We start from the raw sequence: 15,043 nt of genomic DNA, 5'->3' as shown, positions 1-15,043 counted from the left end.
AATTCAAATTTCACTCATTATCTCCTCCCCCTCATGTGGACTAAGGGCTGGGAGAAGTTTCAGAGTCCTCCGTGGCTTCTTGGAGTTACAGGGGGTCTCGGCGTAGCAGTGCATGTCCATATAATGGTTGTGAATGGATACCAACTGTCTTCGTAACAAAAAGACACACCAAAAAACATCCAAGTACCTCCATGCTGCTCGTATGTAATGTCCGTCTTGGATTGAAGCCCCGAAATGCGAAATTGTCCTGAAAAAAATTAAATAAGTCTATATTTCAAACTTGTTTTGTAGCGGAAGCTCCTCTTCCCGGTTCGTCCAAATTTGACAGTTGGTATCCATTTGCAACCGTCATATGGACAATTCACTGCTACGCCGAGACCCCCTGTAACTCAGAGAAGCCACGGAGGACTCTGAAACTTCTCCCAGCCCTTAGTCCACATGAGGGGGAGGAGATAATGAGCAAAATTTGAATTTTGGGTGAACTAATCTCTTTAATAAAAGAGCAAGAGGGTAAAACATCCACGAGGTCCTGCAGAAAAAGGTCCAGTCTGGGGTTTTAAAAGCCGCTTGCTTCAGCTTCAGCTCTGCAGTGCCTCGGTGTCGCCCTGGTCCGTCAGCACCGACAGCCGACAGTTCTCCGTCTCCAGGTTGTTGAGCGGGATGACGACCTGCGTGTCGTCCGGCCCCTCGGCCCGCACGGTGCCGGAGAACGGCCGCAGGTGGCAGCTGTTGGACCCGGTCGGAGAGGAGATCCTCCAGAACAGGTCCTTCAGCTTCTTCCTGAACTCGCGGCGCATGAGGCAGTAGAGCACGGGGTTGAGGCAGCTGTTGGTGTGCGCCAGGCACACGGTGACCGGGTGCACGTAGGTGTGCACCATGTAGTAGGTCTTGTCCCAGTTGACCAGGTTGAACTTGACCAGCACGCCCCACAAGGTGATGGCGTGGTTGGGCATCCAGCACACGAAGAAGGAGAGGACCACGATGGTGACGGAGCGCGTGACCCGGGAGCGCCGCTTCACCTGGACAAACACAACAGTTCTGTTGTTAAAAAGAACCAAAGTGCTGCACAAGTCACATCAGACACATAATATCAACACACATTCAGACTCTGATCCACACGCATGCACAAATAAACAGTTTCACAGCATAGCTACATAGCTGAGTTTCCCATATTAACCCACATAGAAGTCCAGCGAGAAAAAGTAGGTCTTGAGCAAAGACTTGAATTGCACAACATCTTCGGCAGATTTTATGTGTCTAGACAAGAAGACGAAGATGAAGACAGTTGGTATCCATTTGCAACCGTCATATGGACATGCACTGCTACGCCGAGACCCCCTGTAACTCAGAGAAGCCACGGAGGACTCTGAAACTTCTCCCAGCCCTTAAAAAAAGTTTGTAACCCATGTCAAAAGTGATTTTTATGATAGGTCAAGATCCAGTCTTATATGTATCCTATGTTCCCCTAGAGGGGAATATAGGACCCTCTTTTTGAAAATGGGTCCTATGTTCCCCGTTTTCCCCAAAAAAGGGTCCTATAGGGAACATAGGACCCGGGGAACATAGGTACGCTCCCCATTTAACCCTCAGATGACCCTTCAGCCTTTTTCAATTTTTACCCCTGGACAAAAATTTCAACCTTCTTCATTGCCTAAACCCAACCAATGGGACAATTAGCCTACACTTCTCACTAAAAGTCACATCTCAACTTCTCACTCAAAAATAGGCAAAAATCTGCAAAGTCACAACTCAACTTCCAGGTATGGGTACAAAAATTGCATGTTCCCCGGGTCCTTTTGGGGAAAAGTGTTCTATGTTCCCCGGTCCCATACAAAGTGGGGAACATAGGGATGATCCCGGTTAAACGCGCTACGCTATATAAATAAACTTGAACTTGAAGTTGAACAGCTCGAACCTGGTTGTTGTTCATGCTGCGCAGCCGCACGAAGCGCAGCAGCAGCAGGTAGCAGACGGTGACGATGAGCATGGGGAAGACGAAGGCCACCAGGATCTTCTGCAGGTGGTAGAGCGCCAGCCAGGACTGACCGTCGGGGAAGCCCAGCAGACACAGCCGCTCCCCGGCAACGCTCTTCACCGTGGAGAAGACGGCCGTGGGCAGAGAGGCCGCCGTGGCCGACACCCAGAGGCCGGCGATCACCCAGCGCACCGGGCACACCCGCCGCCGCGTCCGGTCCTTCAGCGCCGACGCCACAGACCAGTACCTGTAGGGGGGCAGAGCCAAGGTCAGGATTAGGGGGGGCAGAAAGGTTTTTTTTTTTTTTTTTTGCTCGTATAGGACGAATCTCCTTGTTGTTTACAACTACTTCCGGGTAGAAAACCAGCATGAGAACAATAGTTTTCACGTCATTACATCACCGTTTAGACTAATCTGATGTTTGTAAAGTTTATAAAACCAATGATTGGACAAACATTACTATTTACGTGTGCACATTTTTGTAATTAGTCATGGTTATCATAGATTAGCCGGGCTAACGGTTAGCTACCTGTTTAACTTTAATAACTCAGTGACTCAATAAACGCTCCATGAAAAAATATTTTCTCCAGCGGATATCTGAGTTCCAACATGACTGAGCTAACTGGAGTAGTTTCATGTCGTGTCCCACAACGGGAGGGTTTTAACAGCTGACGTCCTGCTGTTAGCTTAGCTACCGCCGTTAGCTTAGCTACCGTTAGCTTAGCTACCGCCATTGGCTTAGCTACCGCCATTAGCTTAGCTACCGCCGTTAGCTTAGCTACCATTAGCTTAGCTACCGCCGTTAGCTTAGCTACCGTTAGCTGTCCCTGTCAGCTGAGCCACTGATGCTTTCTAGACACTGTGATTCCCCCAAACTGAATAAATACAACACATAGCAACACAAAACACACACACAGAAATAGTAATGTTTCTTCAATCGTTTCAGATTTGTCTAAATGGTGATAGGGCGTGAAAAATATGATATATAGCTAAACTCTCGTTCGTTACTATTGTTCTCATTCAAATTACAGCTGGTTTTCTACCCAGAAGTAGAATGTAAACAACAAGGAGATTCGGTCTATACAGCTCATACCATGCCGCCATAAATCACAACTTGGTAGAGGCTCACCATATCATTCAAAAAGTCCTGCACAATTTGTGCTTATACCTTTCTTTTTTATTTGTCCTAAACAGCCAACAGCCGTATCACTGCTGTTATATTAGTGAATCATAATTTTAAGGGTCTCAGACATATAATATCTGCTCACGTTCTTATCTTTCGCCTCCATCCGACCCTCCCAGATCCCCAATTCTTCTCCCCATCTTCCTTTTCTCCCACTGTATGGAACTTTATGCATGATTAATTGATATGGATGAATATCAAAATATGAAGCCCTAAGATTGGGGAGGTCATGAGAAACTGTTCCGCCGGTAGAGCAGTGACTGAGACACTGGGAGCTTCCGCTACAAAACAAGCTTAAAATATAGACTTATTTAATTTTTTTCGGAACAATTTCTCATGTTGGGGCTTCAATACAAGAGGGAAATTACATACGAGCAGCATGGAGGTATTTGGATGTTTTTTGGTGTGTCTTTTTGTTACGAAGACAGTTGGTATCCATTTGCAACCGTTATATGGACATGCACTGCTACACCGAGACCCCCTGTAACTCAGAGAAGCCACGGAGGACTCTGAAACTTCTCCCAGCCCTTAGTCCACATGAGGGGGAGGAGATAATGAGTGAAATTTCAATTTTGGGTGAACTATCCCTTTAAACTATAAACTCTTTCCAACTTCTTCCCTCAGGCCGTCGCTACAGGTTAACCCTTTAGCAAGGACATGCTTAGGGAAAAAATCATTCATCACATCCGCCATCAACATCATCAATAATTCACTGTGACATCTTTTAATGTTCTTTTTAAGGTTTTGATTCTGTTTTTACTTGTGTCATTCTGTACCTTGCTTGTGTCAGTTGCCTGTTTTTATGTTATGCTAAACTGTGTTTTTATGTTTCTTTTGCGCACGTACGGACACGTCTAAGAAAAATTTCCACTGCTATGTGCAGGGGACAATAAAGGTCTTACAGAATGTCATTTTAGACTTGTTTTCTACACTTATCTATTACTGTATTCATATCCTATTTCAAGCACCAAAACAGTTCATTCTCATGACTGAAGGAGTGTTTTCACGAGGGATTTGACTTTTTTTCAAAAAGCAGACCTCAAATTTCCAGCATTTGTCCTAAATTATTTCTTTCTACAGTGTTCTAGGACAAACTGGCCTCAGTGTGCTTACAGCGGAGGTTCTAATGTTTAGACCAACACAGTCTCACCCCTTTGCGTCAAACGGTTGACGCTTGGTCAAGGCCCCTTACGTCAATATACTGACGTGGAGGGGGTACCCTCGAGGTCGTTTCTCGACGAATAGGGCCACTCATAGACTTGAATGCAAATCCCTCATCGTCGGATTTTGACGAAGGGGGGCGGGACCGTTTCTCCCTCACCCCCAGTGCGTCAACAGCCTGACGAACGGTCACTGTCCCTCCTCGTCACATGCCTGACTCATTAGGTGCCCGTTTTTCGTCAGGTTTTGACGCGCTCGGCTTTCAGTTGATTCCAATGCAGTTCCCTTCGCGGCGATATGTGACGCTCAGAGCAAGTGATCCAGCCGACCCGGCTGCGGCACTGAAAGACGCTGTGAGCAGAGGAAAACTTTTTTTTTTTTTTTTTAACTTTTCCTTAAATCTTTATTGAACCTGATGCTGCTGTGTCTGACGTAGCTTTCGGCAAGGACGTCCTTTCGGTTATTTATTTATTTATTTATTTATTTATTTATTTAGTGATCATGGTGTTTGGTGCAGAATAATCAATCAATAAATAAATAAATAAATTACGTCCTTGTCGGAAGCTGCGTCAGACCAGGAGGGGGGGGGGTTGTGGATTCTACAGGTGAAGACCACTTCCGCGTTCAAAAAGCTGCTCTGTTTAATCAATATTCTGAAGAAAGATCTGATTATTAGCCATAATGCTGTAACCATCCAAGGAAGACTGTGTAATAGGGTTGGGCGGTATGAGCAAAATCTTATATCACGGTATGAGTAATTTCATATCACGGTAACGGTATATATCACGGTATGTGTAGTGCCCTTCTTGTACCAATAAGATGGGCACGGTGGCTGGTCTTCGGTGTTCGGACGCGTGCGTGTGCGGTAAAGCAATGAGTGCCCAAAACGTGGTTACACTAGTAAAAACAACATTTATTATGACAAATACCTCGTTCGTAGTGGCAGTCAGGACACAAAAGCGACACATCAAACACGGTCAAAAACTGTGTGCCTTGGACCAGCAACACCTGGCACTGATTGCCCTGGGTTTAAATCACCCCCGCGACCCGGAAGTGCGTGACGCCACTTCCGGTGTCAACGGAGGTTATCACAATAAAACCGCCACATAAAGAACAACAAAATAAAGGCTAAAATGGCTCCTACATACCGGCCCCTAAATTGCTTCTGCAGGAGACAGAACAATTTCAAATACACACAGACATAGGAGCCATAAATCAGTCAATACATTTCAGTCAGTAGTGTGGTGGTGACCGGCAGCCCCAATGGCTCCGGTGACGGCCGGCGGCTCCGCTGACGATGACCCGTGGCCCCAATAGCCACGGTGATGACAGGCAGCTCCGACGACGATGACCCGCGGCCCCTATAGCCACGGTGACGGCCGGCAGCTCCGGCGACGATGACCCGTGGCCCCTATAGCCACGGTACCGGCCGGCAACTCCAACCGCTCCCCTCCGCCGCCGCTCCGCTGTCGACCTACAGCCCCACCTGCTCCATGCCGCAGCAGCTGTTTCCGCCGCGTAGCTCAGCCGCTCCACCCCGATGACGACCCGCAGCCCCTCTGGCTCCGATCCGCACCGGTGTAACCCGCAGCTCCGCTCCGCAGCTCCTCCACACCAACCGCTCCGCGCCGTCAGCGACCCACAGCTCGGCAGCCGATCCATTCGCCCCACCGCAGCCCCTATGGCTTTGGTGAGTGCCAGCAGTTCGGACCGCTCCGCTGTAGCAACAGCCCCAATGGCCCCGGTGACGGCAGCGAGCACAGTGCTGGCGTGGCGTGGCTCCTCAAGCCCACTCCGCTCGGCATGAATGGCCACACAAAGTCCGACAAAAAAGGCAAGTTTTTGACTAATGTAGTGCCCTTCTTGTACCAATAAGATGGGCACGGTGGCTGGTCTTCGGTGTTCGGACGCGTGCGTGTGCGGTAAAGCAATGAGTGCCCAAAACGTGGTTACACTAGTAAAAACAACATTTATTATGACAAATACCTCGTTCGTAGTGGCAGTCAGGACACAAAACGACACATCAAACACGGTCAAAAACTGTGTGCCTTGGACCAGCAACACCTGGCACTGATTGCCCTGGGTTTAAATCACCCCCGCGACCCGGAAGCACGTGACGCCACTTCCGGTGTCAACGGAGGTTACCACAATAAAACCGCCACATAAAGAACAACAAAATAAAGGCTAAAATGGCTCCTACAGTATGTTTTTTTCCCCCTGTAAATTCAAGTGCTTAAAATAACCATACTGTCGCATTTGATCATTTTCCTCTTTTATGCAATTATATAAAAAGAAATCACAACATCACAAATTTGCATTTTACAAAAATGCCTACGGTCTGTGCTGTCTATGGCTGTTCAAACAGGTCAAACCGGGAAAATCAAAGAAGTTACTTTAGAGTTCCTAAGGTAGTAAGTAACCTTTACAGTCTATGGTAGTACGGGCTCAAATGTCAACAACTGACGGAAAAACGGTGGGTGGGAGGGACGGAAGTGACCATAATAAACAGTGTCCTAGGCTAGCCTGTCCTACAGTAAAAATGGCACATAGAAAGAGGAGTAAAGCAATATGTTAAGCGGCAATATATATTTAAGCATCAAAGATGTTCAATCAAACCCACATAGTTTGAAATAACGTTTAAAACACACACAGCCAGTGTCACAACTAAGCATAAAAAGCCCGCTAGCTTAATGCTAACGTATAATGTAAAACACCATAGACGGGCTAACAGAAATTAGCATTGCTTATAACCTGACTTACTCCTCTTCTGAAAAACTCTGACAAGTCAAACTTTAGGATGTGTTAGAGGTCTAATTCATCTGTCTAACCATCAGAACTATGACACATGAAACGGTAAACAGCTGATCGATCGAAACGGCTGGAGTGAATTACTTTCACTTTTCACTTTTTCGTCTTGTTGGGCGGGTCGGGCTGCCTCCGTTTCCTCGTGACTCCCACTCATGGATGTATTATATTATGCTCCCACTTCTGCTTTCACTCTCCGCCTCCGCTATGATTGTTATCACTCCGGTAAGCCTCCGGTAACCGGTAAAGCTGTTTCTTCTTCGTCTTGCTGATGCAACCACGCCAAGCAGTCTGCTGCAGTGCCGGCTCCCCCGTGTGTCGAGGCGGTGTAACTACAGTGACTTCAGAGAGATGCCGCAGACATCTGCTCTTTCTCCGGTATAAACGGTATTGCAAAATCTCTACCGGTAGACATTTTATACCGTCAGACGGTATAATACCGTCATACCGCCCAACCCTACTGTGTAACAATATTATGTGCTTCTGCTGAGTCCAAAAGCCCTGTGTAATATCAACTTTATTTTAAGAAAACACGCTTTGTTTCCAATGTCATATCACGGAGAAGCACTACATTACCCATAATCCTCATATTTATCAGCAACGTGTCTGATTGGTTGAGCTTGCTGTTACCAGCAAATGAAAAAATAAAACAAATTGAGCTTATATTATTTTCTTAGTAACTAAAAGGTCTTAACATCTTTTTTGTTTTCAACATTGAATAAAAAAAGGGTGCTATATTGTTAAAATTCAACAATAAAGTGCATAAAAGTTGGCTTGACTTCTTTCTTTTTTTCTTTTTTTTTCATAATTTTCACCAGCATCTTTCTGGTCCACATCACATCATATTTATTGTAATTTTTAATTCAATGAGTGACATTTTATTTTTTATCTGAAAAACATTATTATGAATTCAAGGGTCAGAGGTCACTGATTAGTGTTAAATTTAACCTTTTTGACCCTGTTTCCTTGAATAAATCACTAAGACTTTGATGCGGGAAGCTGAGATTTTGATTTGATTTTGTTCAGAGCACTAGGGACAAAGTTTCTGTAGAATTTCAGACCTGTCGGACGTCCAGAAGGGTCACAGCTGACTGTCCAGGCTCGTTTCTCGGCCTTCAAAGCCTAGATTTAGAAGCCTTTTGTCTAATAACGTCTACATCCTTGGGGTTATAAGGCTGAAAGTTTCGTCCGGGGCCTAAGGCCATCCACCATGTGCAATTTCAAACCCGTGCGACCTTCACAAGTGTCAAAGGTCACTGATTTGTGACCTTTTTGACCCCGTTTCCTTGAATGAAACACCAAGACTTTGATGCGGGAAGCTGAGATTTTGATAGGTTGTCCAGAATGTCTAGTAGATTGTGTGTGCAAAAGATTCAGAGCTCTGTGACATTCAGAAGGGTCACAAATAGCCAAAAAGCAATGCTCCTTTCTCTGACCTCATATTAAAGGAGAAATGCAATTCTTTAATAGCTTCCAGGTGCTTTGGCCTATCAGGCTGAATTTTTAGCTAAAGGAGCTGGTGTACGATCAGGAAGTAGGGGAGCTGTGCATAAAGCCAATTGGTAAGTGTCAAAGGTCACAGGGGTCAAACATCAAAGTGAATCCAGCCATTCCTGCTTTTTCTCAACAAAACATACACGCTTTAAGTTATCATCATGAAATATTAATAGGTTGTATATCAGAGAGTCCTCTATCAGAATATTTTGGTCCCGTTGCTCTAGGGGCCCCAGGGGGCCCCGGGGGGCCACTTGGCTTTCCCATGCTCCCACAGAGTTGGGCCTCGGGGTGATGGATAAGGGCCTCACCATGAGTCCACAGGCCAAGTTTCAAGTGATTTGGTCGGTTTCTATGGAAACGGCGGCCTCAAGGATACAGAGGAATGCGACTGTTTGAAGCCCCGCCTCTCGAAAAGTAATGGCTCGATCAGGACCAAACACACATCTACGCGTTCGCCTTGGGCCCCCGAACCATATATTACGAAATCAGAACTGTACGACTTTTGGAAATGTGTTTTGTCTATTTCGGCTTTTCTGACTAAGAGGGTCTCTCAAGCTTTAAGTCTGACAGACTCTGAGTCTGAAAAGCCGAAATAGACAAAACACATTTCCAAAAGTCGTGCAGTTCTGATTTCGTAATATATGGTTCGGGGGCCCAAGACGAACGCGTAGATGTGTGTTTGGTCCTGATCGAGCCATTACTTTTCGAGAGGCGGGGCTTCAAACAGTCGCATTCCTCTGTATCCTTGAGGCCGCCGTTTCCATAGAAACCGACCAAATCACTTGAAACTTGGCCTGTGGACTCATGGTGAGGCCCTTATCCATCACCCCGAGGCCCAACTCTGTGGGAGCATGGGAAAGCCAAGTGGCCCCCCGGGGCCCACTGGGGCCCCTAGAGCAACGGGACCAAAATATTCTGATAGAGGACTCTCTGATATACAACCTATTAATATTTCATGATGATAACTTAAAGCGTGTATGTTTTGTTGAGAAAAAGCAGGAATGGCTGGATTCACTTTGATGTTTGACCCCTGTGACCTTTGACACTTACCAATTGGCTTTATGCACAGCTCCCCTACTTCCTGATCGTACACCAGCTCCTTTAGCTAAAAATTCAGCCTGATAGGCCAAAGCACCTGGAAGCTATTAAAGAATTGCATTTCTCCTTTAATATGAGGTCAGAGAAAGGAGCATTGCTTTTTGGCTATTTGTGACCCTTCTGAATGTCACAGAGCTCTGAATCTTTTGCACACACAATCTACTAGACATTCTGGACAACCTATCAAAATCTCAGCTTCCCGCATCAAAGTCTTGGTGTTTCATTCAAGGAAACGGGGTCAAAAAGGTCACAAATCAGTGACCTTTGACACTTGTGAAGGTCGCACGGTAGTGATGCGCGGGCCGGGTTTTTTTCCAACCCGCGGGTCCCGCATCTATGAAGTATTTTGACCCGCCCCAGCCCGCCCCGCACCACCGTATCTATTTTCACAACCCGCCCCGACCCGCCCCGCTGCTATTAAACGTCAGACAGCGGCCTTTTTTACTTTGAAAGGGCAGACAGAGGTGCTGTGTTGCCGGTAGCTTGTCAGTGTGGACTGTGGAGCTCATGAGGAGTGAGAGAGTCACAGTGCAGCGTGCAGCAGCCGCGGTGGCCGCCGCCTCTCGTCCTCCCCAGTCCCTGCTCTCAGTGAAACCAACCCCGCTCTGCTGATGCGCCCAGCCGCCGTCTCATCCGGTTCCCTCACACCTCCGCCGGCTTTCCCGTCAACATCAGCGCGGCCCTGATAACACACTCTGGACTTCATCGTCAGTTTTTTTAATGACCCGCCCCGACCCGCACCGCAAATAAAGTAAAGATTTCTTGACCCGCACCGCCCCGCCCCGCGGGCTGACCCGCGGGACCCGCGGGCTACGGGTCAGCCCGCGCATCACTATCGCACGGGTTTGAAATTGCACATGGTGGATGGCCTTAGGCCCCGGACGAAACTTTCAGCCTTATAACCCCAAGGATGTAGACGTTATTAGACAAAAGGCTTCTAAATCTAGGCTTTGAAGGCCGAGAAACGAGCCTGGACAGTCAGCTGTGACCCTTCTGGACGTCCGACAGGTCTGAAATTCTACAGAAACTTTGTCCCTAGTGCTCTGAACAAAATCAAATCAAAATCTCAGCTTCCCGCATCAAAGTCTTAGTGATTTATTCAAGGAAACAGGGTCAAAAAGGTTAAATTTAACACTAATCAGTGACCTCTGACCCTTGAATTCATAATAATGTTGTTCAGATAAAAAATAAAATGTCACTCATTGAATTAAAAATTACAATAAATATGATGTGATGTGGACCAGAAAGATGCTGGTGAAAATTATGAAAAAAAAAGAAAAAAAGAAAGAAGTCAAGCCAACTTTTATGCACTTTATTGTTGAATTTTAACAATATAGCACCCTTTTTTTATTCAATGTTGAAAACAAAAAAGATGTTAAGACCTTTTAGTTACTAAGAAAATAATATAAGCTCAATTTGTTTTATTTTTTCATTTGCTGGTAACAGCAAGCTCAACCAATCAGACACGTCGCTGATAAATATGAGGATTATGGGTAATGTAGTGCTTCTCTGTGATATGACATTGGAAACAAAGCGTGTTTTCTTAAAATAAAGTTGATATTACACAGGGCTTTTGGACTCAGCAGAAGCACATAATATTGTTACACAGTCTTCCTTGGATGGTTACAGCGTTGTGGCTAATAATCAGATCTTTCTTCAGAATATTGATTAAACAGAGCAGCTTTTTGAACGCGGAAGTGGTCTTCACCTGTAGAATCCACAACCCCCCCCCTCCTGGTCTGACGCAGCTTCCGACAAGGACGTAATTTATTTATTTATTTATTGATTGATTATTCTGCACCAAACACCATGATCACTAAATAAATAAATAACTAAATAACCGAAAGGACGTCCTTGCCGAAAGCTACGTCAGACACAGCAGCATCAGGTTCAATAAAGATTTAAGGAAAAGTTAAAAAAAAAAAAAAAAGTTTTCCTCTGCTCACAGCGTCTTTCAGTGCCGCAGCCGGGTCGGCTGGATCACTTGCTCTGAGCGTCACATATCGCCGCGAAGGGAACTGCATTGGAATCAACTGAAAGCCGAGCGCGTCAAAACCTGACGAAAAACGGGCACCTAATGAGTCAGGCATGTGACGAGGAGGGACAGTGACCGTTCGTCAGGCTGTTGACGCACTGGGAGTGAGGGAGAAACGGTCCCGCCCCCCTTCGTCAAAATCCGACGATGAGGGATTTGCATTCAAGTCTATGAGTGGCCCTATTCGTCGAGAAACGACCTCGAGGGTACCCCCTCCACGTCAGTATATTGACGTAAGGGGCCTTGACCAAGCGTCAACCGTTTGACGCAAAGGGGTGAGACTGTGTTGTTTAGACATAAAACACTTGAGTATTGTTACATCTGCAAGTATCTTAAAAAGATACATTTAAGAAAATATGTAAAAGTGGAGAAAATGGCCTCAAACCTCAGAGGGATAAACACGTCTGTATTCAGTTTTAACCAGTGATTTGGTGTTTGCACTTAGAGTGCAGGGCCACAAACAAAAATCTTGTTTAGGGGGCCACCAAAATCCTAGGGCCGGCCCTGGTTTTCTGATTCTGATTCTGATTCTGAAGTTTGGTGAGCCTACTGTAGTCCAAATAGTCTCTGAGTAACAGAGAAAACTGTATAAAAAGTGTAGCAGCTACCTGGTGACGCTCATGGCGGTGAGGAAGAAGACGCTGGCGTACATGTTCATGACGGTGACGGACAGGATGATCTTGCACATGGCGTTTCCAAACGGCCAGCTGAAGTCCAGCGCGGTGTCCACGGCCCAGAACGGCAGCGTCAGGACGAACTGGAAGTCTGTGACGGCCAGGTTGAGGATGAAGAGGTTGATGCTGTTGGAGCGCTGCCTCCTCTTCCTCCCCTTCCTGCTGCAGCAGCGCCGGACCTTCATGAGGAAGAAGACCAGCAGGTTGCCCACCAGCCCCGCGGCGCACACCACCGAGTACACCACGGAGATCAGGATGCGCAGCGCCGCGGAGCCGTCCGCCGGCACGTCGATGTCATCCAGGCTGCTGAACCGGTTCTGGTTCTGGTTCTGGTTCTGTCCTCCAGAGCCGGAGCGGTTCCAGAAGGAGGAGGAGTTGTGGCTCCACTGCTGCAGCTCCGCCATGGTCAGACCTCAGGAGGAGGAGGAGGAGGAGGAGGAGGAGGAGGAGCAGGCATCACCTCCTGCGCTCCAGGAGAAGAGAAGAGGAGCTTCCTGCGCGCTGCTCATCTCCACTCTGCTCCGTCCGCTGCGCTGCGCGTCTGGAAACTCTGGAGCTCTGAGCTGCTGCTGCTCTCACCGCTGTTCTCTGCTTCACTGCTGAGCCCCGCGCGTGTGCTACTCCTTTTATTGTGGCGCTCGTGCCCGTGGACGCGCGTGCCAAAGAGGAGGACTTTCAATTGGAGACAAGAGCCGACTCTCTGCACTGCAAAAACTCAAAATCTTTGTCGTATTTCTTGTCAAAATGTCTCATTTCTAGTCAAAACTAATCTATTTCCACTTAAAATAAGACTCATCACCTAAAAATGAACTTATTTTTAGATCATTTTCATTTGTTTCAAACACATTTTCAATTGAAATAAGTAGAAAAATCTGCCAGTGAAAGCAAGTTTTTTGTGCTTGTAATAAGAAAGAAAAACTTGCTCCACTATCAGATTTTTCTACTTATTTCAAGTGAAAATCAGCTTGAAAGAAGTAAAAAGTGTCTAAAAACAAGCTGCTTTTCTTTATGTGATGAGTCTTATTCTAAGTAGAATTAGATTTGTTTTGACTAAAAAAGAAGAGTTTGAGTTTTTGCAGTGTGACAGAGGAGCAGGGCCGGAGGAAGAGGTTTAAAGGCCACTCAGGCCCCCCAACCCCCCAATTACTGAGACCACGATCTGATTAGATTGTGGCTCCACTGCTGCTCCGCCATGGTCAGACCTCAGGAGGAGGAGGAGGAGGAGGAGGAGCAGGAGAAGGCATCACTTCCTGCGCTCCGGGAGAAGAGAAGAGGAGCTTCCTGCGCGCTGCTCATCTCCACTCTGCTCCGTCCGCTGCTGCTGCTGCTGCTGCTGTTCTCTGGTTCACTGCTGAGCCCCGTGCGTGCTACTCACTTTATAAAGCTGCTCGTGCCCAAGGACGCGCATGCCAGAGAGGAGGACTTTCAATTGGAGACAAGAGCCGACTCTCTGCACTGCAAAAACCCAATTTCTTGTCAAAACAAATCTCATTCTACTTAAAATAAGACTCGTCACATTAAAAAGCAGCTTGTTTTTAGACACTTTTTACTTCTTTCAAGCAGATTTTCACTTGAAATAAGTAGAAAAATCTGATAGTGGAGCAAGTTTTTCTTTCTTATTACAAACACAAAAAACCTGCTTTCACTGGCAGATTTTTCTACTTTTTTTAAGTGAAAATTAGTTTGAAACAAGTGAAAATGATCTAAAAACAAGTTGATTTTTCGGTGATGAGTCTTATTTTAAGTGGAAAGAGATTAGCTTTGACTAGAAATTAGACATTTTGACAAGAAATACGACAAATATTCTTGGTAATAGTTTGAGTTTTTGCAGTGTGACAGAGGAGCAGGGCCGGAGGAAGAGGGTTAAAGGCCACTCTGGGCCCCCAACCCCCCAATTACTGAGACCACGATCTGATTAGATTGTGGCTCCACTGCAGCTCCGCCATGGTCAGACCTCAGGAGGAGGAGGAGGAGGAGGAGGAGGAGGAGCAGGCATCACCTCCTGCGCTCCGGGAGAAGAGAAGAGGAGCTTCCTGTGCGCTGCTCATCTCCACTCCGTCTACTGCGCGTCTGTAAACTCTGGAGCTGCTGCTGCTGCTGCTGCTGCTGCTGCTGCTGCTGTTCTCTGGTTCACTGCTGAGCCCCGCGCGCGTGTTGCTCACTTTATAAAGCCGCTCGTGCCCGTGGATGCGCGTGCCAGAGAGGAGGACTTTCATTTGGAGACAAGAGCCGACTCTCTGCACTGCAAAAACTCAAAATCTTTGTCGTATTTCTTGTCAAAATGTCTCATTTCTGGTCAAAACTAATCTCTTTCCACTTAAAATAAGACTCATCACCTAAAAATGAACTTGTTTTCGGATGATTTTCACTTGTTTCAAAAAAAAATTCAATTGAAATAAGTAGAAAAATCTGCCAGTGAAAGCAATTTCTTTTGTGCTTGTAATAAGAAACTTGATACACTGTCAGATTTTTCTACTTATTTCAAGTGAAAATGTGCTTGAAAGAAGGAAAACGTAAGTAAGACAAGCTGCTTTTTAATGTGACGAGTCTTATTCTAAGTAGAATGAGATTTGTTTTGACTAGAAATTACATTTTGACAATAAATACAACAAATA

At 46.2% G+C, this 15,043-nt stretch overlaps 1 protein-coding gene across 1 annotated transcript; it reads right to left on the bottom strand.

Moving 5' to 3' along the window:
* Positions 1-578: 578 nt before the first annotated feature.
* LOC146986607 (relaxin-3 receptor 1-like) lies at positions 579-12,939 on the bottom strand. Its single transcript, XM_085780297.1, has 3 exons — positions 12,363-12,939; positions 1,916-2,222; positions 579-1,019 (listed from the first exon to the last, which is right to left on the bottom strand). Exons 1-3 carry the CDS (start codon positions 12,830-12,832, stop codon positions 579-581), a joined length of 1,218 nt encoding a protein of 405 aa, XP_085636423.1. The 5' UTR covers positions 12,833-12,939.
* Between the last annotated feature and the right edge of the window lie 2,104 nt (positions 12,940-15,043).

The sequence above is a fragment of the Trachurus japonicus genome, chromosome 6, assembly GCF_045865225.1.
Source record: "Trachurus japonicus isolate A0001 chromosome 6, Traja_1.0".
Taxonomy (NCBI): Eukaryota; Metazoa; Chordata; class Actinopteri; order Carangiformes; family Carangidae; genus Trachurus; species Trachurus japonicus.
This window is presented reverse-complemented; position numbering and strand designations above follow the sequence as displayed.